The 26,299-nt window shown below is 45.3% G+C and overlaps 1 protein-coding gene across 3 annotated transcripts in view; it reads left to right on the forward strand.

Moving 5' to 3' along the window:
* Positions 1-26,299, forward strand: part of GAB3 (GRB2 associated binding protein 3) — a 489,597-nt gene that overhangs the window by 449,587 nt on the left and 13,711 nt on the right. For all 3 annotated transcript variants that reach the window (XM_078688765.1, XM_078688763.1, XM_078688764.1), the window contains exons 8-9: positions 4,642-4,744; positions 10,726-10,836. In XM_078688765.1, coding sequence (XP_078544891.1) covers positions 4,642-4,744; positions 10,726-10,836 — 214 coding nt within the window. The remainder of the gene's footprint in view (positions 1-4,641; positions 4,745-10,725; positions 10,837-26,299) is intronic.

The raw sequence follows: 26,299 nt of genomic DNA on the forward strand, positions 1-26,299 counted from the left end.
GCTAATAAAACAGCCTTTTTTCTCCCCCAAAAACTCGGTGTCATATTGCGAGGGAAGGTTCTGATCGAGGGCTTGGCCAGAAAAGGTCCGATTGGATCAGTAGCCAGTCTGAGGCGGGTTTGACTGAGAGCTCTCCTTGGGTCACACCCTACACAAAATGGGGGAGCATATTGGAACTCTAGAGATTTCCTGCACCAAGATGGAGTCCTTTAATGGAGAATGTCATGACGCCTGGGACTGCATAGCCCACGCCACGATAAACCTGGAGAGCTCTAGTAAATACCCACAGAGAGTCCCAGGTCCGCCTAATGGGGATACCTTCAGAGCAAGAGAGAGGCAGATTCTTAGAATCTGTGTCCGACACTAGATGGCAGGAGTGTGCAAAGTATGTGATTCTACAGCACTACAAACTGTTAGTCACAGGTAGTCTACATTTTATTTCTGCTACCCACAAAAAAAACAGTTGCTGAGAAAAAGCCGGTGACATAGTGATGCTGGTCCTGGAAATTCTCATACACAGGAGCCAAATCAACAGAGATCGAGCAAAGTGGTGAGAATTGAAATATGCCAAACACTGGATTTATAGGTTAGTGATCTGTAATATTACAAAGAGAGCACCGCTGTATGTCAAAAAATCTTTCAGTAGTTTGGAGATACTTTCCTCTGTTAGCTACCATACTCAGTTTGATGTATCACATTTTTAGTAATTAATTTATCTTTATGCAAGAGAAGCCCACCATGCTGTTCATGGGTAGTGACAATTACCCTTTTACCCTTTGTCTTTGTGATACCTGTTGTACTCCATTTGATGTTATAGGTAAGACTTATGCATCACAAACCATCAACAGCAGCTGCTCAGCTGGTCAACCCACAGCTGGGAACATTCTAAGGATCAAACTAAGAGAATGGGACAGGGAGGGGTGTAAGGGTAGGGTGGAAAGTACCAAAGAAGGTAAAGGAAACATTGGGATGAAAAGAAATTAGATAATGAGTAGGAAAGGCAGCTTTTGTTGCCTTGACGTGAAGCAATCTTGGGTGCCCTCCTTTATCAGTTTGTCAAATCTACACGATTAGCCTGTTTCCACCCATCCCTGGCATGTTTTGCTAGGGATATTTATGCTTGGTTGCCAATGTGTATAGGAAAGACTTCCTATGACTTTTTTTGTTGCAGCTCTGCTACCTATTTATATTTTCCTTCACCCTCCTTCACTAGATTTCCAGACACAGAATGATGTAGAAGGTTACTTTAATGTGACTTGTTATTAAAAAAATACATAATTTGTACAGCACATCAGTTTTACGGCTGTTGAGGTTGATTTAGCATATGATAACAGTTTCTTTTGAGACATGCTATGTTTTGTTTAACAAATATAAACTTAATATGAGAAATGGTCTGTAATATAACTAAGCCTTCTTTGGCGACACCGGATCTCAGACTGAGTATAAACACAGCATTTGGGAAGATCTTTTGCCACTTATATTTGGCCTTTTCAGCTAAAGGCCTTGTTTAGAGTAGGGCCGCAGTGACTGTGGCTTCTCCTGCTGTACTTTTGAGGGCTGAATCCGATTATCTGTAGTTCCCGCAATGACATATGACCTGTTGGTGGAAACTTCTTGGACTGCATCATCTGGATCTCGTGTGCTCTGCTAACTCTGCCAGAAATGGTAATGGTTCAGTCGTCCAGGTAGCAATGGGAAAAGATTGCTATGACAAATGTGCTATATTTTCTAGAAAAGTTGAATACACTATCGCTAAGTGCCCCTTCTCCACCACCATGTTAGAGTGACAAGGTATGTGAGTGTGGAAATTCCCTTTCTCTACTTGCTTCTCCAGTGTCTACATCAGCTTGGAGAAACTGCACCATCCTACATTGGAGGCATTGGTGGATTTACTGCCAGCACTTGCCCCTCCCATTGTGGAGACAACTACTTTGCTGAAAGACCTTAAGTTATCTGGAGAACTCTAAACATGGTGGATTTTCAACAGTAGTGTGGTGAAGAACCTATATATGGCATGCTGAGAGGAGGATTTCCCACCAACCAAACTAAACCCGCCCCTAAAAAGGAATCATATCCTAAAAGGTGGTTATTGATCTATTGAGTTATGGTACTGAGCCTGTTTGAGTTATGAATCCTGGATTCTTCCAATGATTTGAAACACAGAGCTGGCCAGGCTTCAGTTGACTGACATACAATGTAACATGACTGTTATATCCACACAGTGAGAAATATGTATTTAGAAACATGACGTTTCCTTGCAAATTATGATATCTGTTTGATTTCTAGGATTGCTGTACTTAAAGCAGAACTAATGTTTTTTTTATTTTTCCCCATGTGGAAGATTTTGGCAGTTTAAATGTAGGTCTTGTAGAAAATATCTATTATTTATAATTCAGAAATGTTAATAAGCCATGTTTTACAGAATTATAAAGCTAATGTGACCATCATGAAATAAAAAGTTACATGAAAAACCCTGTGATCCCTGATCATCAAGAATGTAAAAAAAATTAAAATGAAAAAGTCTGTGATCCCTCACCATTTTAGAGACAGGTATTGCCTGTTGTAGTATGACATGCATGAAACTGCATCAAACGTTTTCATTATGTTTCTCGACCTTTGCATATAATCGAGTTTTTTAATAAGTGTTAGATCCTCCGTTAAAGTCCAGTGGTGGGGCCTTAAGCGGTTGGCAGTATAAGCTAGATGACAGATACATTTCCCAAAGTGCCCAAACATTCAGCAGTTCTGCAAAAAAGTTGCTCTCCTTATGAAACAATACCTCTTTCCTTCCATGTAACTCGAAAATATTTGCACCAGAGCTAAATATTATGCCCCCTCCCTCTCTGGCAGAACGATTCCTATCAGAACTTGAGATGACAATCTAGGTGTCATATGTGATGGGGTCCTGAGCCTCCAGGCGTCCAGATAGGAGCTGTAGATAAGTAGTACTACTACCAGTTCAAGTGCCTTTAAAAACTCTGTCTTTCCTGCACATACAAATCCCCAAACCTCTGCTCTCAACCCATTGTTAGTCAGTGCTATTAAATTGCTCCTCAAATACGGCAATTCCCTCACCACCAGCCTGCAAGATTACCAATTGATAATTCTTCAAAACAGGATGCCCCCTCTTCATGTTGGAAATAACATGTATACATCTCATCGCAGACCTGTCTCCATAGGCTTCCTTTGGTAGACTGGAATGGCCTCTAAACCATTGCACCTGCAAATGCTTGGAAGGCACTTGCCACCAAATAGCTTCTTGACAAGATCCAGGCCAGGGACACCACACTCCAATCCATCGTTCCTCCCGCCAGGCTAATCTATAAGCAGTGCCCTGAACTAAATCCAGGAGTAGAGGAGAGAGACCCTTCTCTGCCAAGAACCAACAGATATGGAACAACCTCCTCCTTGGACATCACACAGCATAGGGACAAATTGCATGAATCCTTCCCTGCACTCCACACATCCAATGTGGTGCTTCTAGAATGGGAAACGGCCACTACAACGCGGCCGTTTCCACTAATACATTAACCACGCATGCATTACAACGCATGCGTGGTTACCACGAAATCCTTTACCACGCATACCTTTACTACGAGGTATGTAGTAAAGGCATATGTGGTAAAGGTTCAAATTAAAAAAGGGGGGCTTAGGGGGTCTCCCCCCAAAAAAATAAAACTCACCTGAAGTCACATCAGGATGTGCAGGCAATCGGCGTCGTTTAAGAGGAAACGGAAAGAAAGTTCCGCTTCCTCTTAACGACGTACGACGTCCCACGGAAGAGTTCGAGGAAAAGGTTATGCGTTGAAATACCATTCCATTGTAACGCATGCGTGGGAAAGGCATGCGTTGTAACGGAATGCGTTGTAAGAACATACAACCTTCAAGAATGCCATACTGTCTGTTTACATGTCTGTGTTCTCTGACTTGTGCTGCCAAAGGGAGGAGTATATGTCACTGCAGTCCAGCCTCTGCACATATGTAACCGCGCCCACCTTCTGTCGCACCTAGAAACAGTAAGGTTGAGGGTTAGACTAGCCTTTAGGGCAATTCGATAGTGCTCCATGGCCTGCTTGTTGGTCTTTTTTATGGGTCGGTTTTACTGTTGATTTACCTAGTTTTGCCACAAACATTCCCTGCAGAAAACACAAATGCATGCAGTCTTCCATTCTTTGCAAAACACCTATACAACAACTTACAAGTTCAAAGCTGGCCTGGTTTGCAAATGTGAGCCCGTTTCTTAGCTATCTGGTTCGTTAATGGGGCACTTTTATTGTGGTGTCCCGGCCTATTTTGTGTCCCAGTCCTATCTTAATTAGGTTTACAGCGCACCAGTGCTCGCTCAGCAGTTTGCATTGCACCAGTGCTCCCTCGGCAAACATAAACCATGCAACATTCTACAAATGACTCATGACCCGTGTGTGACCTTTAGCAAGGTCATGTGCCCTCGGACGCCAGGCGCTGCCAGGCTCATAAATCGCTGCGCTGCGTGAAGTGATGCGCCGCGGTGCTGTATAAATAACTCGATCAATAAAGCACACATTGGTGTATGCCTGTAAGTCGAGTCAGGCGTTATCTCTGCGCATTCTTTACCACGCGGCCTTGACCCTGGCTTGTCTTTCTTTTTTTGTCTGTTTCTAGCAATCGAACCAGCTTCATGGCGCCGGAGAGGGACTGCGTGAACTCAGCCAGAATATTTGCCAACTCGTGCCTTGGAGAGGAGGACGAGAGCTACATTCAGATGGTAATGTTTGCATTCTGCTTACGCACGCACGCACGCACACACTCACGCACGCACACGCACTCTGGAGCAGCGAAGATTCTAGAATCCCTCTGGCTGCGGGTGCTGTTTACGGGTGACGCGGCCCTTTCTTTATCTCTCACCGAAATCAGATGTTTTGAGCCAGGGACGCTCGCCAAGGATAAAAATACATTTAACAAAATGCATCCCTCTTTCCTGGAAAGGCTAAAGCGAGGCTCGTGCTGGGTGTGGGGGCTGTGAGTCCTATCGCAGCATTGATGAGACTAAAACAACGGCTAAGAAAAGAAGCAGTTTGTTTACCTCGGCCTGGGGTCACACCGGCCCGGTGACTTTGAGCTCAGGCTCATGGGATAGTCAGTGGCGTCGCCAGTGTCGATGTGTCATCTGGGCCCTCATGCAAATCAAAGGAAAGGACCCTCTTGACGGCTGATTGAACTGTGAAATACAGCAATAATCCGTGTATGTGGAGGCCTCTGAGCCCCGGTGCCACTGCACCTGCTACACTGCGCCACTAGCCACGATTTAGGACATGAGTTAGGGGTTTTAGTTGTCCTCTCTGGGCCCTCGTTTGCAATGTCTGTCTTTCTTTCGTCTTGCTGTGCAGCATTAGCCGAGAATGAAATTTCTCTTGGCAATTGGAGTCTGAACTATGAGTCCCAATGGATAGGATAAGATGGCGTATCCCTGGGTCTCGTGTCTACCCCCATCCTCCGCCCCCCCCTTCCGAGCCTTGAAAAATTACAGGGAGAGCGGTGAGCCTGCGACTCCAGGGGACATGCGGCGGCTGCTCGTAGCCCGGGGGTGCACCGCAGCCTGCCCGCAACAGTAACCCCCCATGGGCTATGAAGCATCCCAAACTGTGTCACCGAGGAGACCAGGAGAGGCTGGCACCGTCATCTAACTGCATTTTCCAACTCATTTCAGGCCCCCCCCCCAAACATTTGCGCCTTAAAATGTTTAACAGCGCAACCAATTTTAAGAATGAAATTGAGATTTAAGGTACAGCCTCTTATAACTAGAGATAAACTGACTGCAGTAGTGCCTTTAAATTTACTCTGATAACTACATACATTGAAAGTCAAGCAAGCCAGACTTTACCAGGGTAACCATGGAATTGAGGGCAATTCAAGAGAGAAATCCCAAGGGAATGCTCGGTGTGAAATTAAAAATAGATTATTAGCACTGGAGCCAGATTGTGTGACTACTGATTCTTCAGCATGATGTCTGTCTGCATTGTTTAGGGGCAGGAGGTCAATGCTCGTGTCTGCCAAAGCATGCATGGTTCCCCAGTTGATCCCACTCATGCCCCCGTGGGTGCCAGCCCTGCAGTTTGAAGATCACCCCCTCCAGACCCCAGAATGACAGATTATAGAAGATTTGGGGTTTTATTAGAGTTTGGCAGATGGGACGCTCAGTCAAACTTGGCGGATATCCTGTCTGTTGCACTACAAGAGCCATAGGCTAATACGGCAGATCGAGTATCGCCCATGTTTGTGACATTGTATCCGGTCCTTCAAACTCTAAACGAGGCCTTTAATGTTTGTTTTGTTCTGCAGAGAGGCTAAAACCAGTGCGCTCTGGTCGGCGCAGCTGCACGTCAGGGACACATTTTTAAAATCGCAGGCAGGGCAAGGACCACATGGATACATGGGAAGGTTTTTCATACTTTCCACACATGGAGTCTTCTTTGCCTGGGGCTGCACATGCATTTATAAGTCTTGGTTGTTTACAAAGTAGGACAAGCACTAAGCAAACTAGGGGCTCGCCCAAGTGCACCACCAGCACTCCCTAAAATAATACATGCCTCGGGGAACCAGGCCTTATATCTGAACCTGTGAGATGCTGAGCAGCAGGGACAACACGTGCGCTCCTTAGGTGCACCAGGCTGCTGCTCTCTGCTAGTGTGTCTATGGACCCCTTAGCCCAACCCTTACACCATGTTTTTTTTTGCCTAGTATTCACTGGCAAGAGGCCCAGAAAATATTGGGGCCACGCCATTGAAGCATGATTTGCATAATTTCACTTTTGATAGTGCACAAAATACGCATGTCTTGATTCTAGTCTATGATGGAGTCAGCAGCCGACCCGCTTTCTCCCCGGAGCCTCAAATGCCAGTACGATGAAGGCATCACGTTGCTGGCACATGAACCAAAGAGATTAAGGAAAGAAGAGACAGGAAAGAGAGGAACCCTGGAGATACCCTTCTTAAAAGTATTTGAGAACCCAATGGAAAGTCTGTCACCGATCTTACAGGATGTTGGGCTTGGCCCTCTGTGTAGGGCCATCCCCAAACCCTCCGCCTTCACCCTCCTGTTTCCTCAACCTGTTTTTGTTGGCTATTAGGACTATGTGCACTTTACCAGTGCTAAAGTGCTTGTGCTCTCTCCTTCAAACACAGTAGAATTGGCCTACATCCAACTGGCACATTTAATGTACTTGTAAGTCCCATTTACAGTGGCACCACAGGTACCCAGGGCATGTAAATTAAGGGGTAAGTGCTGGAGAAGGCAGCATACCAGCAAGAAGGGTCACCTCTGTTCAATCACAGAACAAGTTGATTTCCCCCTAAGTTCAGCAAGCACATTAAATCCCCACCTATTCCATTGATCTCCCATTACAGAAAGAAACCGGTATGAATCACTGCCTGCTTGGCCTGGGCACGCGGACGCTAATTACCCTTAGATGCCACCATTTAGGAACATCTAAGTTGGGAATTTTCCAAAAGATTGTTAGAGAATTCTGTTTGTCAGTAATTTGCACTGGAGTGAATGATATTTCAAGGCAGAGTTTTCCTTCTTTGTAAGTATAGTTGGCATGCATTTCTGCATATCACAGCTTGACATCAGAAAACTTAGTATGCCTGTCATTTGTCATGTTGAACCATATGGTTATGGGATATACCGAAACTGGCTATACCTGTTACTGAGTATTTGGGATCCAGGTAGCACTACTGCTGGGCAGGTGGAGAATGCTGTGAAAAGTAATTAAGCGCACAATTAGTCCATCCTGCAATATGTTTAGATACGTGATAGCCAGATACACTTTAAATCGATCTACCTCTTATCGCTCCTTGTAAGGCCTCCTTAGCATGGATGAAATGAACGTTGTGCTTAGTAGTTGGGGGAGCACAGCATCATCTGGATAAGGTCCCTGGCTAAGGCCACTAGCTGGGGTCTCTTTGCTTCCAAGTGATGTTCCCATGACTACTGTGTGTCTCTTTCCTACCTCCCCAGCTATGTACTGGGACTGAGGAGGTTTCTGTATTTAAAATTCAGGGGTCTCCAACGTTTATAGTAGAATGTACTTCTGCTCAAGGAAAGTCCTCCCATAATACTAGCAGAGTTTAACATTGTAAAATAGTGACCACATATGTAACTTTACACTGCAAGCACCGTAAGCAGAATTGCCACCCAATCATTTGAGGCGAGTTTACCAGCAGACATGCTAGGAAAAAGCTGATCAATATTAAATACCTCCACCTGCCTAATGAAATAACGGCCAAAGCATTACGCGCCCTATGGAACAATGGATATAACCACAGCAGTAGTCTCTGCAATTCATTTTGAATTATCATTCAGCTTTCAGCTTTACATTTGTTTTGGAATTGCAACTTTTTGTTCTCATCAGTATGCAAGTTTCTGAATATAGACATAGATCAAATACCACTTTCCATTTGGGGCAAACAAAGTACGTTTTCAGAAGAAAACCCTTTTCTGAAAAAAACGTAATTGTTGCCTTCAAAATCTCAGTTGTCATTTGTAGGAATTGCACAATGCTCACATATCAGCGTAACCAATTCATCAAGTACTCATATGTACAAAGGCCTTCTATGACCATATTCTTCTTAAAATGCTCAGGTATTACAATCATAACATGTGGATGCTCACCATAACACAAGGGATGCCTGTAATATACCAATAAAGGCCACCATTATGTCACCACCCCCATTGTTTCAAGGCTCTATAGCATAACATCAAGGATGCCACCATGTAGCAGTCATGGCCATTATTGTGCGAGGATGAAGTAACAACAAGGGTTTGGCAAAAGCGCAGCTAGGCAACGCCACTATAAGGATCAACAAAACAAAAAGCCAGTACTGCTCGATAATTTCATAAATTCCACAGAAACAATGAATCAAACAATTATCCCGTGAAGACCACTATTTCAGTCAGAATTAAATCATCAAATCAAATTTCCTTTATTTTACAAAAAGTTAAAAAGAAAATAAGTGGCAGTGGCATTCAAAACACCTCAGCTCCTCTCCACCTATTTTGCTTGATGGAGAGTTGCAGCCCACATCCGGTACCTTGCGTCCCCGGTGTAAGGAGGGAGCCCCATGATGAAGCATGTCACCCTCTGGTGCATGAGGGTTCTCGTCCTTATAAAGGAAGACCTTTCCTTATCGAACAAAACCCCCGGCTTTCGAGATCGTATCTTTTGTGAGTCTCACTCTTCTATCTTTGCCCATTCTTCAAACACATGGTTCGAATGGAATAGTGGGGCCTACAACATGGCCAATCTCGTTATGACGTACCTAGATTGAGAGTGGAAACAGATGGTAACGTGGCAGACCCCTTAGACTGACACACTGTGTGTTGTCATGTGGACCTGCTAATTTGTTTGGCTGTCTGACACTATAACGGCCTTGAGATGGGCAGTGCTTCCTTCTTTAATACGCATAGACTGTATGAACGAGGTACTGAACTTGGTTTCACCACTGAGAGCTACTTTGAGGGTGCAGGTGAGCTACCAGTATCCTCCGAGCTACTCCTTGGATACCTCTGATTCAAATGGACCTGACCCCAGCCAGAACATCGACAGATATTGTTTTCTTGGTCTACTTATTTTTTCTGACCATATGCGGTAAAGGAGGAAGCAATGTACCTCTCTTGGGACATTGACATGCCTTCTGCGATCAGGGGTGCCTGGGTTCACTCTTTGCAGGGGAGAATGGAGGTGGGTGGCCTGAGCTGGGGCTGGTCACAGTGCATCTGGTTCCCCATCCTAAGATGAGCTGTGCATAGCCAAGTGGTTGCGCTGAACTGCATGGTGACGGCCAGTAGGGGCGTGCTTTACCCGCCCCAGGTAGACTCCCCTCTATGTACTACAAAGGTGGCCTTCTTACAGCTGAATATATTCTTTAATTCAGCTTTTTAGTTTTAAGATCAATAGTTCAGAAGAACATGTTTGTTTCATAGTAGAGATTCCTGATTTAGAAAACATTTCCTAAAGCAATTTCCTTTTAACCTTTTTGAGCGGTCCAAGGTTTCCTGTATTTGTGAACAATTTTGCTGCATTAGCAAATAACTGCTGGGCAAAATATGTTATTTAAAAATATGCTTTCAGTCGTGGGATCACACGTATTTAATATTCAACAAATTTATCAGGCCACCTCAAGGAGTAAAAGGCGTATCTGAGCGAAATGTAAGTATCTATACAGAGCACTGGTACATTGCCAGTAGTGTCATGCTAAACAAGTGATAACATTTATATAATCCAAGAATAATTTGCCATAATTCCATATACTGATTATGTCTTGCTATGGGTTTGTTTTCTATTTACAAAAGGAACATATTATCCACACACAATGCATTTAAATGCCTCTGTAATTCATAATTCGGATGTGTGAGATTGGGGGTGAGATGTAGTTTTATGTGCGGTTTTAAGCAAAGAGAGATGGAACTCGGTTGTTAATAATTAATAATATACTTTTACAAAGATAAGGTTGGATGCTAGCTAGTTGTCAGCCAGGTCTCTTTATTCGATTGCATTAGCTTGTTTATGGGAAAAAATACTGGCTATCTATTGTAAACAAGAGTTAAGGCACTATCTTTTTCAGCTAACAGTTTGTATCCGTACATCTAAATCAAAGATAATTTCTAGTAAAATGACGTTTGATGTACACATGTATAAATGAATGCAATATCTCACTAATGTTTTTACAAATTTGCATGTTTCAACAGGTGCAGAAGCAAGATTCACCGACCGGGGAAACCCATCCCTGGCAGCGAAAGTTTAACCTCGACTATTTAGCACTGGTTTTCAACTCAGCATCACCATCACCTGTACAAAAGGTAAGAGCTATTTATGAAGGGCTGCTAGTTACTTGCAGATTTCCATGAGGACATGTGATTCAGAACTTGTTTTCTGGAAACCTGCAGTTAAGAAGATTGAGGCTATGAGGAATAGAGGTTGCCTGCGGAGAATAAAAATGGATGCCAGGTTTGGAGGCTCAGTTCTGGATAAGCAGCGCTAACATTACAGGCAGAACTTCAGCACAAACAGAACCTAGCAACAGCAAGGAGAACTAGGGAAAAATCTATAGGGAAGCATTGACTGCAAACCTCAACTGGGGCCGTATTACAGTAAGTGCCCTAGGGCGCAATGGGCATGTGTGCCCACTTTGTGCGCATCTGGGGAACTTTGGTAATACAGAAGGGGCGCAGCTGCTTGTGCGTCCCCTTCAGTAATGCCGATAGCGCTGGTGCACTCAAAGCGCCACTGCTACCTTCAGGGGGCTTTCCCTCATTTGCATAGGGGTTTGACCTATGCAAATGAGGTAATTCCTTTGCCTCTGCGCCCGCGCCGTATTACAGATGCGGGCGCAGAGGCAAAGAAGCTCTCAGGGTCTCAGGGTGCGCTGCCTTCTAGGGGTCGCACTCTGAGTGCCCCCCTGAAAGCAGCCCTCTAGAGGGGCTCAAGGGGGGTCCTATGAACCCCCCAGACACTCCCTTACAGGAAGGTGCAGCCACTGACTGCACCCGCCTGCAAGGGGATCTCTAATCCCCTGTAAAAGTTCAGGCAGGTGCCGCCTACACTGTGAAAACACAGAGCTGCTGCAAGCAGCCGCTCTCTGCAAGCAGCCGCTCTCTGTTTTTCACATGAATATGCTGCCCCCAGGGCAGGGCGAGTTCGCAGCTGCCATGGGGGGGCAGAGCATTCTCCGTACTTAGGGCGCACTTTTGTTTTCACCAGGCGCTAAAAGGTGCACCCAGTGCGAACAATAAAAATGCATAATACGACCCCTGATATGCACACATTCAAGGAGCTCAAGGACTGAGGAGCCAATACTTTCCTATCACACACATCTTAGAGTCTCAGTTCTTAGCAGAATGTGCTAGTAATGAGAAGGTATTATGAGTCTGTACAAAAACTAAAAATAACCTAAAAATATTAAGTAGAACATGATTGTATAAGCCAGATAAAAGTGAAGCCAAGTTCCATTGCTGCTGAAGATCCTCATTGAGGCATTTAGGGCACTTAGAAACTGTACGTTGAACGCTATGCAAAAACAAATACAATCATAACATCACTAGACTATGAAGTAGCACAAAGGGCCATAATAAATAGAGCACCTTTCAGATTCAGAACAGTCTTCTGATGCATTGATGCTTCAGTAACTGCTGGCCAGACAAGCTGAAATCCAAGGACCATTGGATTTTAGAGGGGTGTGGGGAATGCAAACACAGGAAGGATGCCCAAAGGAAATCTTTAAGAAAGTTCCATTGGCTTTCGAGATCTAAAGTGACCATAAACATAACTAGAATTACACTGAAAATCGCTCAGAGAGGAACAAGAGCTTTCGAGATCTACAGTGAATATCAACATAGAATGCACACAGGAAAAAATCTCAAAATGGATACTCTACTGGCTAAGACTTCTCAGATCTGGCCTGAATGTTTAAGACGGCTTTGCTCACGCTAGGCAACACACTTGATAAATAGAATGAGAACATCTGGTTAACTTTGTTAGACCAGTTAAGTTCAGGGGAGCAGTATGTAACCAACAACACAGTGTGGGAAGACTAGCAACTTAACAAATGGTGCTAGGGGCAGTGTTCTGCATCATAGGCAAATGCAAGATGCATTGGCAAATCTATTGGGAAACCCCTGTGCCTCTCTGCTCACACATGCCACATACTGTCAGGACCGAACTGGCCATTTTGCCACTCTGCCATTTTCCCAGTAGTTGCTTGCTAGGGGGCTATTTTCAGAGCAGTGTCCCCTTTTAGTCATTCTCGTCACCTCCATCTGCAGTGGGGGGGCTATTTGAAACTTTTTGGTAGTGCTGATTTTGGTTTCCAGACTGGGCCTGCTCACTGCATCCGTAACATAATCTCCGTACCTGTTGCTACTGCCTTGCAAAGATACCATCTAGGAGGGACTTGTCATTCAGATTTTGTGCTCGACTCAGCTACTGGGCAAGAGCAAGCCCACGGTCACAGTACTCCTGGATTGTATTCCCCAGAACCACTGAATTTCCCTAGGAGATATACGTATTTTGGGTGGAATTCTGGGGACCCATCACTGGCTGCCTTCCTTTACTCTCTAGGGGGTAAGGTCCTGACAGAAATGTGTTTTATGGCTGCAGCTTAAAACAGGACTTCTACACTTGTCATCTTGGCACTAAAAAGAAAAAGAAGTTCAAAATGCAGAAACAATAATAATTAAGGAAATCACACATACTTACACATTGATCTATGACAAAACAAAAAAAATGTTGTTCAGTAATCAGATGGGAAAATGAAGAACAGGGATTTTTTTTAATTTTTGAAAACCCACGCTGGCCAAAAATATTGTACATTCCTGACTAACTGAAATAAAATTCTGTGAGTTGGGTCCGATAGTTCAGCATTAGAAAAATGCTTGAAGCCAAGAAAGTTTTGAGATGTTGTGTCGAACAAAGGTTTAGTTAAAGTCTTGAAATTCTTATATATACAGGATTGGTAACTCCCTTGAGAAATGCTCTGCAGAAATCACAGGTTCACATTACAGTTCTAGGAGAACCTGTTCAGTGCCATGCCCAGAAACCAAGTACCAGCTCCATACAAAGCTTCAAAGACTTCAAAAAATGTTATAGTGGAGTCTTTGTCCTAGTGCATTGTGGGTTTTGGGGAGGGATCATGAGCCACTGTTAACCTTTACTTGAAAGACAAACAACTTGCAATGTCTGTGCCCAAGACTAGAGAGCAGACGTGCAAACCGTATGCAAATTTAATGGTAAAAAAATAACCGTGAAAGGGTTTATTTACTTAGCAGTACTCTTCATTTCTCCATGGCATACTCTTCCTCGTTAGTACATACCTTTATAAGATGTTCCATACCCCTGCAGCTTTTCCCTAAACATGCTATCCCCATTTCACCTTCAGATAAGCCATCCTTCGGCCCGCGGACTTTCTGTATGATTACCACATGCAATAAGAAAACCAGAATCCCAACCAGTATGGACTGGCCAGAAGGGCTGGGATGCAGAAGGGTAGGACTCACAGTAATGTAGATTACTCATAGGTTTTTTGGGCCATTACACCCTCTTCCATCCATTCCGGTCCATAATTTCGATAAGTAATCCCAGTGCATCAACCTGGAAGCAGAAACAAAATGCAGTGCTCCTACTGCCACACACACAAATATTTAATTACACATTGCACTCTTCAGGTTCATGGTAGTAAAGTACCCAGAATTCTTCTAGTACTCTGACGATAAGACGTAAGGGTATGCAGTGATCTACAGGTGACTTTGCTCTTTGCGTTGCTGCCCTATACATTAGAAAGAAGGCACTAATTCGAAGCATACAATTGACCTTGTTATGAGATAGTTCTATTCCTTGTGAATAGAGAAGAACTTTGCAACATTAAGGACCAACAGCAGCAGAGAATAAGTGCCAGGCCAATAAAATAAACAGAAAGAACAGGACTGCCTCAGATGGAGATCCTGCAGGCGATTTATACCAGTCATTGTGAAGATGCTCTTTGTCTTGACTAGAACCACTCGATGCTTCACGAGAAAGGCTGTCAGCCTTTAGCACCACTGTGTGCTCTTTCAAATTCATGTATACGGATCTTTCCTGCTGGGAACAATGTCTTCCGGCTAGATAAGAACCCAAACTTGTTCCTCACACCTTACCACTTGCATCAGTGGTCAGAATATATGAGGGAACCAAGTATAGAGGATGGCCCTTCACGATCTGGGTTTCCACGTTGTATGCCTGCCGCAGTGGAAGAGATGAAATGGGGGACCGCGGTACTAGTCCCTTGTGCAGTGAACTAAGTGTCTAAGAATACAAGTCATCCCAGGCCTCAAATGTAGCTTTGCCCATGAAACTGCCATGGGCACACTCCCCTGTGTCCATGGGATTGCAATCAATAGTGCTCTGTATCTGATGAAGAAGCTGGATCCGACTGATGGACTTGCATGCCCTTACATCTGGATGATGCATAACGCAAGTATCTCAGCTGTAGGGTGTGCCATGTTTGTTGTATCTGAGTGGTTTGTACATGCGTGAAACAGTTCTCAGTTGAGACATGTAGGCTGAGTTTGTTGTATCTGAGTCATACACAAAGGGCCACCTTTTAGGGACCCCCTACATCTATGAAATGGACCCCACACCTAGAGCTGCAGACCGTATTGTGTGCAAAATCAAGCATGGACTCAACTAAAATGTATGGGCTTTTTGCTCTCCCCATAGCCCTAATAGTAGGAAAAGAAAGACGTGTATCTAGTTTCATGCAACTACAACACATAACTTTGTGATTTCTTCATGTTAATGTTAACATGACAAGAAGAGGAATATCCTGGCCGGGCACCAGATCAACAAAATGCCCTCACTGGCCCAAGTAGTGCACAGAATTGTATTGATTACTCCAATTCCTTTGCATCCAAACCTGTATCGATAGCCTGTGTGCCTGCAGAGCGGGAAAGACAGGCAGGGGTGTCACTAGGCCAACAGTGGGCTTCATCACAGGCTCTGCTCAACATGACGACTGCTCCAGGCTTGCCAGAGAGCTTAGCACGGATATTTGTTTAAATAAGTCCCTGATGAGAAACCAAAGTGCACAACATCAGTGTAATCGCAAATATTTATTGGACACTACTCTATTGTATAAATGGAAAACAATGATAGTAATAATCATCCACCCCTTGGTATTCTCAGGAACTAAGGGATCAAAAATTGACTTGTAAAATTTGGAGAGAAATTGGAGAAAGAAATATAAGGATTGTGATAGGGAGGATTATAAATGTGGACTTGCTAAGTATAAGCAGCTGATTCATAATGCAAAGCTAACATTCTTCTCCACTAAGATCAATAATGCAAAAAATTCAGCAAGGGAATTATTTAACACAGTCACCAGTCTGGCCAACCCAGTGGCTATTACAACCAAGCCGAGTCAGGAACTCTGTGATAAACTGGCTAAATTCTTCTATGGGAAAGTGAATGCCATCTTCTCCACTTTCTCTAATGCTAAATCTAAGATGACGTTGGGCTATACGCATGACCTAAATTCAGAAAAGAAAGCTCATCTGGATAAATTTGCCCAGCTCATAGTTACTGACACTTTTAATCTCCTTATGCTGGTTAAATCTGGCTTCCCTTCTGACCCTTGTCTTACACCTATAGTAAAGTTAGCGGCAGAACTAATCTCCCGTGTTTTGACCCCCATTTTTAACACGATGTATTCAGAAGGATACTTCCCGCTAGAATGGAAAAAAACCTCTATCCTACCTCTTTTCAAAAAAACGAATCTAGATTTAAAGGACCCCAACAATTTCAGGTCTATATCCAGACTCCTGTTACCTGCAAAAATTGTTTAGAGGCATTTAAACATGCAACTTAGTTACTTTCTGGATTCGACCCAAGCATTGGACCCAACCCAGCATGGATTCAGAGGGGGCCATAGCACTGAATTGTCTCTCTTGAAATCCACTGAAGAGATCCGGACTATTTTAGATAAAGGGGGCAAGGCTGCTTTGATCATGCTAGATCTCTTAGCAGCATGTGACACGTTCCATCACGACTTGTTGATGGACCGGCTGCGGGAGATCGGAGGTCAGAGCTCCGCATGGTGACTTCTGAAATCTTTTCTCTCAAACCGGAGTCAGTCAGTGTCTTTGGGGGAATTCTCGTCTGAGTCTTTTTCATTACCATGTGGGCTCCCGCAAGGGTCCTCACTGAGCCCAACACTATTTAATGTATATGTGTCCTCTTTGGCACGCCTTATTCAGTCATTTGGGTTTAGTTTGACCTCTTACGCGGATCACACACAAATCGTGGTCTCATTACAAACAGAGGAGTGGCAGAGCACAGCGATTAGATTTTAGGACTGCATGAATGCCGTAGGGATTTGGATGGCCTAAAACTGCCTTAAACTGAACTCCCATAAGACGGAGGTTGTATGTTTTGGCAACGATCCACATTTTTGGACCCCTGAATGGTGGCCAGACACCTTGGGTCCTGTCCCCGCACCTAACAAGAAGGTAAAAAATCTAGGAGTGTGGGTGGACCAGAAGCTTAGTTTTAGAGATCAAGTGAATTCAGTGTCTTCCGCTACGTCCTTTGCTCTCAGGTCTTGTAAGAAAATTCTGCCGCTCTTACCTATAGAGTGTCGCCAAACAGTCGTCACAGCACTTACTATGTCTAGGCTGGATTACTGTAATAGCCTTTATTTTAATATCCAGGAAGGAATAATGAATAAGTTGCAACTCCTGCAGAATACTGCTGCTAGACTGCTGTCAGGTATTCCTAAATACGCATCAATCTCTAAGGAGATACGGAGGCTTCATTGGCTGCCAGTTAGGAAGCGTACCCAGTTAAAATGTTGTGTCTGGTTCACAAGGTCGCCCTGTTCTAGCAACTATTGCAAAGTAGGGAAGGTTCACTGTTCTAGCAACTATTCCAGAGTAGGGAAGGCTCCTTGTTCTAACCACTATTACCAGAGTAGAGTTGGTTCCCTGTTTTAGCCACATAGTTCTAGAGTAGGGAAGGTTCCCTGTTCTAGCCACCATTGCCAGAGATGGGAAGTTTCCCTGTTTTAGCCACATCTTTCTAGAGTAGGGAAGGCTCCCTGTTGTAGCCACACTTGCTAGAGTAGGGATGATCCACTGTTCTAGCAAATAATCCGGAGTAGGGAAGGCTCCCTGTTGTAGCCACCATTGCCAGAGTAGGTAAGGCTCCCTGTTGTAGTCACCATTGCCAGAGTAGGTAAGGCTCCCCTACTCTGGCCACCATTGCCAGAGTAGGGAAGGTTCCCTGTTCTAGCAACTATTGCAGAATAGAGAGGCTCCCTGTTCTAGTCACGATTGTGGGAGTAGGGAAGGTTCCCTTTTCTAGCCACAATCGCCAGAGTAGGGAAGGTTCCCTGTTTTAGCCACCATTACCAGAGATGGGAAGGTTCCCTGTTCTAGCAACTATTGCAGAGTAGAGAAGGCTCTGTGTTTTAGCCGCCATTGTGGGAGTGGGGACGGTTCGTAGTTGTAGCCACAATCGCCAGAGTAGGGAGTTTCCCTTGTTCTAGCCACCTTGCCAGACTAGGCCCCAGTTCTAGCAACTATTCCAGAGTAGGGAAGGTTCCCTGTTGTAGCCCCCATCACCAGAGTAGGGTTCCCTGTTGGAGCCACCATCAACAGAGTAGGGAAGGCTCCCTGCTGTAGCCACCATCAACAGAGATGGGTAGGCTCCCTGTTGTAGCCACCATCAACAGAGTAGGGAAGGCTCCCTGTTGTAGCCCCCATTACCAGAGTAGGGTTCCCTGTTGTAGCCACCATCAACAGAGTAGGGAAGGCTCCCTGTTGTAGCCCCCATCACCAGAGTAGGGTTCCCTGTTGTAGCCACCATCAACAGAGTAGGGTTCCCTGTTGTAGCCACCATCAACAGAGTATGGAAGGCTCCCTGCTGTAGCCACCATCAACAGAGTAGGTAGGCTCCCTGTTGTAGCCACCATCAACAGAGTAGGGAAGGCTCCCTGTTGTAGCCCCCATCACCAGAGTAGGGTTCCCTGTTGTAGCCACCATCAACAGAGTAGGGAAGGCTCCCTGTTGTAGCCCCCATCACCAGAGTAGGGTTCCCTGTTGTAGCCACCATCACCAGAGTAGGGTTCCCTGTTGTAGCCACCATCAACAGAGTAGGGAAGGCTCCCTGCTGTAGCCACCATCAACAGAGTAGGGTAGGCTCCCTGTTGTAGCCACCATCAACAGAGTAGGGAAGGCTCCCTGTTGTAGCCCCCATCACCAGAGTAGGGTTCCCTGTTGTAGCCACCATCAACAGAGTAGGGAAGGTTCCCTGTTGTAGCCCCCATCACCAGAGTAGGGTTCCCTGTTGTAGCCACCATCAACAGAGTAGGGTTCCCTGTTGTAGCCCCCATCAACAGAGTAGGGAAGGCTCCCTGTTGTAGCCCCCATCACCAGAGTAGGATTCCCTGTTGTAGCCACCATCAACAGAGTAGGGCTCCCTGTTGTAGCCCCCATCAACAGAGTAGGGAAGGCTCCCTGTTGTAGCCCCCATCACCAGAGTAGGGTTCCCTGTTGTAGCCACCATCAACAGAGTAGGGAAGGTTCCCTGTTGTAGCCTCCATCACCAAAGTAGGGTTCCCTATTGTAGCCACCATCAACAGAGTAGGGTTCCCTGTTGTAACCACCATCAACAGAGTAGGGAAGGCTCCCTGTTGCAGGGGCTCATTTTGCACCTGCAGAATAGCTGCTGCTGGCAGCCCTCATCCGGCAATGCTGCCCTTCTTGTACTCTCTGAGCTTGCTGCTACTTCCCACTAGCAAACTGAATGTGAAAATGCCATAAACCGCTGAATTAAAAGGCAGCATTGAAAGTCCCCCTATTTCTTGCAGACACCTCTGTGAGTTAAACCTTGCAGCTGCAGGCCACGTGTTCGAAACCCAGACAAGCTCCTTCAGCCCTTCATTCTTCTGAGGCCGGAAAACTCGTTTTAAATTGTGTTGTTTACATACCTAGAAACAGCACAAGTGACGTGTAAAGCGCTATAAAACAAGTTACTATTGTGTCTGGCAAAACTGCTTTCAAACGTTATTAAAAGGCTACACCTGGATATTGCATAAGTGCTGGGCAGGGCTGACCATGCGAGATTCATATGTAAAGCTTTATATAAAAAACACATGAATTGCACTGTAATCAGTATCCTTAGGCCTGCTTGGATCTTCTTTTCTGCCTCTCTGAGCTTCTGTCGGCTCACTCGCTTCTATATACTTGAGATCGTTTGTCATCAAGCTGCCACGTTTATTTTACGTCCTTCTGCTTAAAAATATTTTTGCACTTGCGTGAATGCAAACATCTCTATGCAATTTTTCACGAATCCATACACATGGGCTACTGGAAGGCTCGTCCTTTCCAGAGCCTCTAACCATCTATAAGGTGCAGAATAGCGCACACATGGATGTGCTGAGACTCTAAATTCACTCCAGAGCTCCTCTCTTCTGCACCCGCCGACTGGCGCCTGTGTTTTTTTTCCTGTGCTTCAATAAAAGCTTCTTTTCCCACATCCACTCTAAACTCCCATTACAAAGGCTAAGATTTATTTGAAATAAAATCAATTGGCCTCCAAAGAAGCAAGAGAAAGACCGACTCTGATAGAATGCCTCCTCTGGTGCTAATGATTCTAGGGTGCCTGCCCACAGCACACAGTGGTCCTCCCAGCCACCGCCTCTGCTCGCTGTGAATTCTCTCATGCTGCTGCCCCCTCGGAGGTTTCCAATCAGTGTAGAGTGAGAAGGCTGCAGGCCTGGGATTTCGTGTCTTTCTTTAAAAAATATATGATATTAATTGGGCCGCCGTGCAGCTTAGGAACCAGAGCAGGTGTGGCTAGGAACAAATGAGGTGGACAAATGGCGCTGCCGCATATTATACAAGAACAGACTCAAACAATGAAGCCACCGATGAAACACACATCTTAAATGGAATGGTGCTGGTTTGTCTACCGAGATTTGTAACATCAGAAAAAACATTCACCGCTTATTATTGCCAGTGCCTTATTTAAAACGTATCACTGTGATGGAAGCGTGGTCTGTCTCTCGAGATGGCAGGTGTGCAGTGGCATATGACAGAAACTCCCAAGTGCCACAATTAATCGCAGAATACCCATATTGCCAACAGACCTATCACTGACACCGCCTGTAGAGCACCAGCAGATATTGCTCCCCTGCGTTTGTATGTTCACAGGAACCATAGTTGTTGCCCAGTCTGGACTGGGCTAATGGCAAAATGTTCCTCACTGCACATGATTGGACAAGAGGAGGGCAGAAGTTGATGCTGTATGACGTGAAACGGGAATTTGAGGCAAATTTGTTTGTTATCCCGTGTGCACACAACTATCTGCAACATAACAATGCCTGGACCTCTTGAGTATTTCAGATAAACTCCACCATATTGGATCTGGAGTAGTGTTGTAAAAACCTGGTATTACCAACCAAATTAAAAATGGCAACCAGCAGGCAGTAAGAAGGAAGGCAAAACGCTATACTATAGGCAGCTGGGGCCAGTGCAGGTAAGAGCGGTAGGGTGTTGGGGCCGGGTGCGGGGATTTTGACAGACATATTATTTAATTTTCCCTCGTGGTCGTCTGTGGAATGCCCCCCCAACCCGGCCCCACCGCTCTTACTTGCACGGGCCGCTCCTGACTGTAGGAGTCTTGTCCAGGAAGCTGTTGTTCCTTTCACAGTTCAGTGGCAGGTTATAACCAAATATCATGCAGTAGGCAAAGGGCGTGTGTCATGGCAAGCCAAACAGTGCGCTGCTTGCGAGAATGAATGAGATTGGGCACTGACTAATTGCAAATTATGGTACCGAGTCACATTCATGTTGCATGTATCCACATTTGCATATGTGAAACTTTGAAATTTGATTCTTCAACCATGGCTGGTGGCCCCTTAAAATTAGGCAAGGTGCCATTTGGAAACAACTCATGTTTTATGCCTTCACATGGGCATCCAAGCATGGTTATGGCATTCAAATACTATAACATTCAAGATAATGATAATGTTAATTGCAGTGGCAGCTGGTGACATGTGAAAGTGGTGAGGAGTGAATGTTAGGCATGCCTTATGAGTAGCAATCGAGCACTGCATTTCCTTTTAATTTTGCCATGTCATCATTATTTTGAAAAAAGTTTACCCCCATCAAACCAATAAGCCCAGAATCACAATTTCAACTGGAACACAGGACCACTGCCCTGTGCAATCGGCAGAGAGGCCCAGGATTGGATGGCCAGCAAGATTTCTGAACACCTTTTTCACTCGTGGACAAGCTCTGTTAGAAACTCGCAATGCCCTCAGCCCCAGAGCTCTCAAGTGGTGCAACTCAATTCAAAGTCTGCACGGTACAAGAGTTATGTGATGCATGAAAGAAATACAGAAAAAACATTGTTAAAATAGCTAACACTTTTAGGGAAGGCAACTGTGCATGGTTAACACATGCAATGTAAACAGGAACTAAATCACTGACCTGAATGTATTCAAGTTACAATTAAATGTTAAAAATGTTGACATTTACATCCCTCAATGCAGCTGCACACAGCCGGCCCTAAGTTTGCCATCTCTTCCTGTAGTGCCCTCACTCCAGTCCCACTGCACTCTCCATCCATGCGGCTCATCACACAGGTCACTTAAGGTCCCTGTAGCCTGCATCTCTTTTCTGTTATGTCTTGGTGTGCTTTTTATCTTACAATTTGTTTTCATCTAAGTGCCAATTACCATTTATGAATCGCGTACAGTAGGATTCTTCCGGGGGCCATGCACAAACAAGCTTCAGATGTTGCTGAATAATATTAGAAGCCGAACTGCTCAACTGGATGCAAGGACATGATTTAGTCGCTTGAAGGGATTTCTGCAGTGTGTCAGACTGTCCTGGGTTCCGCTATTCCGTTTTTTTTGCTGCAGTTTTATGTAGCGCGAACTCGGCCATAGGTTTTGGAGAGCTTTACAGTTAAGTTAAACAAGGATACATTCATTTTTCGGCAGGGGTAGATTAAGAGAGGTGCCCAGAATCACACTCACCGGCTACAAATCCCCTCAACAGTCTCGGGGGAGCGGGCGACTCTTACTCACCGGACCTGGCAAGCCTTGGGTGGCCGCTTTCATCTCCTAATCCTACTGGGACCCTGCCAGCTGTCTCCCCCCGCCGCCGCAGCCTCTGACACCGCGCTGCGGCCGCCGAGCGGGGGAGACTACAATTCCCGGCGTGCACAGCGGCAGGAAGCCGCAAGAGCACACTTCTGCGACAGGAGGCGCTACAAATCCCCTCAACAGTCTCGGGGGAGCGGGCGACTCTTACTCACCTGACCTGGCAAGCCTTGGGTGGCCGCTTTCATCTCCTAATCCTACTGGGACCCTGCCAGCTGTCTCCCCCCGCCGCCGCAGCCTCTGACACCGCGCTGCGGCCGCCGAGCGGGGGAGACTACAATTCCCGGTGTGCACAGCGGCAGGAAGCCGCGAGAGCACACTTCCGCGACAGGAGGCGCTACAAATCCCCTCAACAGTCTCGGGGGAGCGGGCGACTCTTACTCACCGGACCTGGCAAGCCTTGGGTGGCCGCTTTCATCTCCTAATCCTACTGGGACCCTGCCAGCTGTCTCCCCCCGCCGCCGCAGCCTCTGACACCGCGCTGCGGCCGCCGAGCGGGGGAGACTACAATTCCCGGCGTGCACAGCGGCAGGAAGCTGCGAGAGCACACTTCCGCGACAGGAGGCGCTACAAATCCCCTCAACAGACCCGCGCCGGGCTAAGCCCGGGCTAAGCCCGGGCAAAGGGCGGGCCCTCTGTGGCCCTCAGAGGCACAAGGAGGACGGGATGGGCCAGACCACTGACATCTCCATCTAAGAGGTATTGGGATTTTCCTTCTTATTGCTACCGATCTACTGTAGCTAACCGCATCATATTATGTCTATCTGGGAGGAATTGAACGCCCTGTGCGGTACCAAATACGCCCCGGACATACTACCCATTACAAGCATGGTCACCAACCATGATGATGTAACTGCCACCTTGCAGAACTCACTTCTTGACTCTAACAAACACTTGTCCCCAGCCAACGTATTTCTAGGAGGGCCCAACACTAAAAGGAAACATGATGATGACTATTTTAAAGAGAAGCAAGCCAAAATCCAAAAATTATGCTCCAGTCCCTCTCTTCTCCACTCAAATTTAACCACAGCATCGGGGGATATGGCGTGTGGAGAAGTAGAAAACCATCTATTACACTTACAACCAACCTTATTGGCACAGCTTGAGCACCTACTTACATCTCTTATAGCACCACTGGTGGCCAAAATAAACGATCTGGGGGACAGGTTATCTGGTATGGAACTGACAATCAAAACGCATATCTCATCAAGTGCCAAACTGGCATTATCAGACGCTCCTATTCCTCCCATTATCCCGGTAAAACCTAAGCTGAATTCCCGCAAGAACGCTCATACACCTAACATTACCTTTTACAACAGGCCTCAAACTGCCCATAGAACGCCCGTTAATAAACCGTATTGAGGCTAATCCAGAACTCGAACCTGTTAGAATGCCTCGAATTAACTTACCACCTGAAGCCGCCCCTTATGTGTCTGTTGTCTCTGGGATCCCACCTTTAAATCATGGAAATCATGAAACACGTCAAGACCTGCTCAATAAGGTCATGCCCTGGTTACAGACCAATAGACCTCTGCCTCCTGACTTAGATGGGGGGATTCTAAGCGTTAGGAGGGTGGGGTGGTTGGGTGCAATGCCAAAAGCCATCCCTGGGGACTTGGTGCTAATTAGATTCAAGCACAGGAATATAGTTCCTTATTTAGGATCATACAAGCACAGAGAGGGGGATGGCTCAATCCGCATTTGGGATTTACATGACTTTTATCCGAGCATTCCACCTATCCAGTCACCAAGAACGGCAGTAAAGAAGTATAACGTTTGGGGAGGGGGACTCTGTGCGCTTAATGCCCCTAGTTTTGTAGCCCCTAACAGATTCGAACCCCTGTTGAAATTCTGTACTTCCTGAGCACTACTCATAAGACCCAACCTATAAGCATCCAAATCGTTTTATATTGATTAGCTGATTCGTTTTACCAATTTAATTCTGCTTTTAACAATTGATATGTAATGTAATATGGATGTACTTCATTTGTGTTTTGCTGTTGCTTTTATGATTTTAAATCAAATCGAATAAAGCTAATTCTGATCTGATCACATGATGTTCAGCCGAAACTCGAACCTGGTACCCCAGTTCCAAAGTCAGCAACTCTGAACGTTACGCCACATCCTCTCCCCTTTGTACCGTGCTCTAACTAAGCCAGACGCTACAAAGTGACACATTGTAGACCACAGGGGAAAATGAGCAATTAAAAACATATGAGGACGTCAGACTATGGCTCCGAGCATCCCAGAACAGTAACCCATTCACAGCCTAACCAATCCAGAGGCTTCTATTATGCTGCTTAAAATAGTAATCAGCATGAATGAAGCTTCTGGATTAGCTAGAGCAGGCTGGCTCAGCGCTCCAAAAGGCACTGGAAGCTTGTGCCTGCTCTCCAACCCAGCTCTCCAAGGCAGCTGGGTTGGAAAGGTTTGAATTGTGCATGTCGGGCAGGTCATAGCAAGATAGCCGGCCAGACCGACATGTGCACTTCAAACTGAAGCGGCCGCTCCTCATTGCTGCCACTCAACAGCAATGATGCACTGGCCTGCCCCGCCCTCACACTCCCTTCTGTAGAGAGCAAAAAATAAAATGGTAATAACATCATTTTATTACCATGTTCTTTTTCACACTTTCTGCAGCGGGGGGAGGGGGGTGGGGGGGGCGGAGCGGGGCGGGGGAGGGGGTTTCTCGGATTCATGGCCTCCGAGCAGCAAGGGGTAAGTATACCAATGAACCCCACTGCTCATAAGCCAAAAGCCAAGTGATTTCTTCCCATTGGTGCTAGCACTCCATGTTGTGTGGTATTCTTAATTCTAGGTGTCCACAGTGTAGAAAGGTGAACACAGTTGAGGTCATAGATGTTTGCTATCTTTTGTATTTCTGATTACACAGAGCCCCTCCATCCGAATGAGCCTGATCCAACTTAGCCTTTTAGCGGCAATAAACATCCAAGATTAAAACGGAGAATCGGTTTTGCAGCACAATGTGCTTCTTCAAGGCTCTTCATGAGAGTCAATTAGGGCCTCACTAAGCTCATGTTATAAATGAAATATCAGTTTTATTCTCTAGTAAAACTATAAAATCTAAAGTGCTGATGCAGTTATTCAATTACATAGCGACTTCTGAATAATGTAGTACAGTTTGCTCCTTGTTTATGTTTACTTACTTCATACTGAAGGCACTGATATCATCTCACATTGGATTGGTCTAATTAAATTTCATTGAATATAAATAATATTTTAGCTAAAATCCATGAACATTAAATAGCAGAGTATAGGCACACATTTTCCATGCAGCAATTTTTACAAAATAACTTAAATGTAATAGCCTTGATGCAGTGTCTTTTGGCAGGAAAGATGCAGTTTTCGATTTTAGGTTGTACATTTATTTTGCTGTGATATGCAGAAGATGTTGAAACTGAAAAGCCTGAAATTGTGTATAGCACTGTTGAAAATAAAACCTAGTATGATCAATAAGAAAATATATGAGATTAAAAAAAATACAATACTTGCTATGGCTTTATTAGAATTGACCCCTTCAAAAGTGACCGGTTTTGGCAGGCGTTCTAGGCCACAACAGTTGCTTTGTGGAGAGGCTGACCAATTGAAGCTACTTCAGTCTT

The sequence above is a fragment of the Lissotriton helveticus genome, chromosome 4_1 (assembly GCF_964261635.1).
Source record: "Lissotriton helveticus chromosome 4_1, aLisHel1.1, whole genome shotgun sequence".
Taxonomy (NCBI): Eukaryota; Metazoa; Chordata; class Amphibia; order Caudata; family Salamandridae; genus Lissotriton; species Lissotriton helveticus.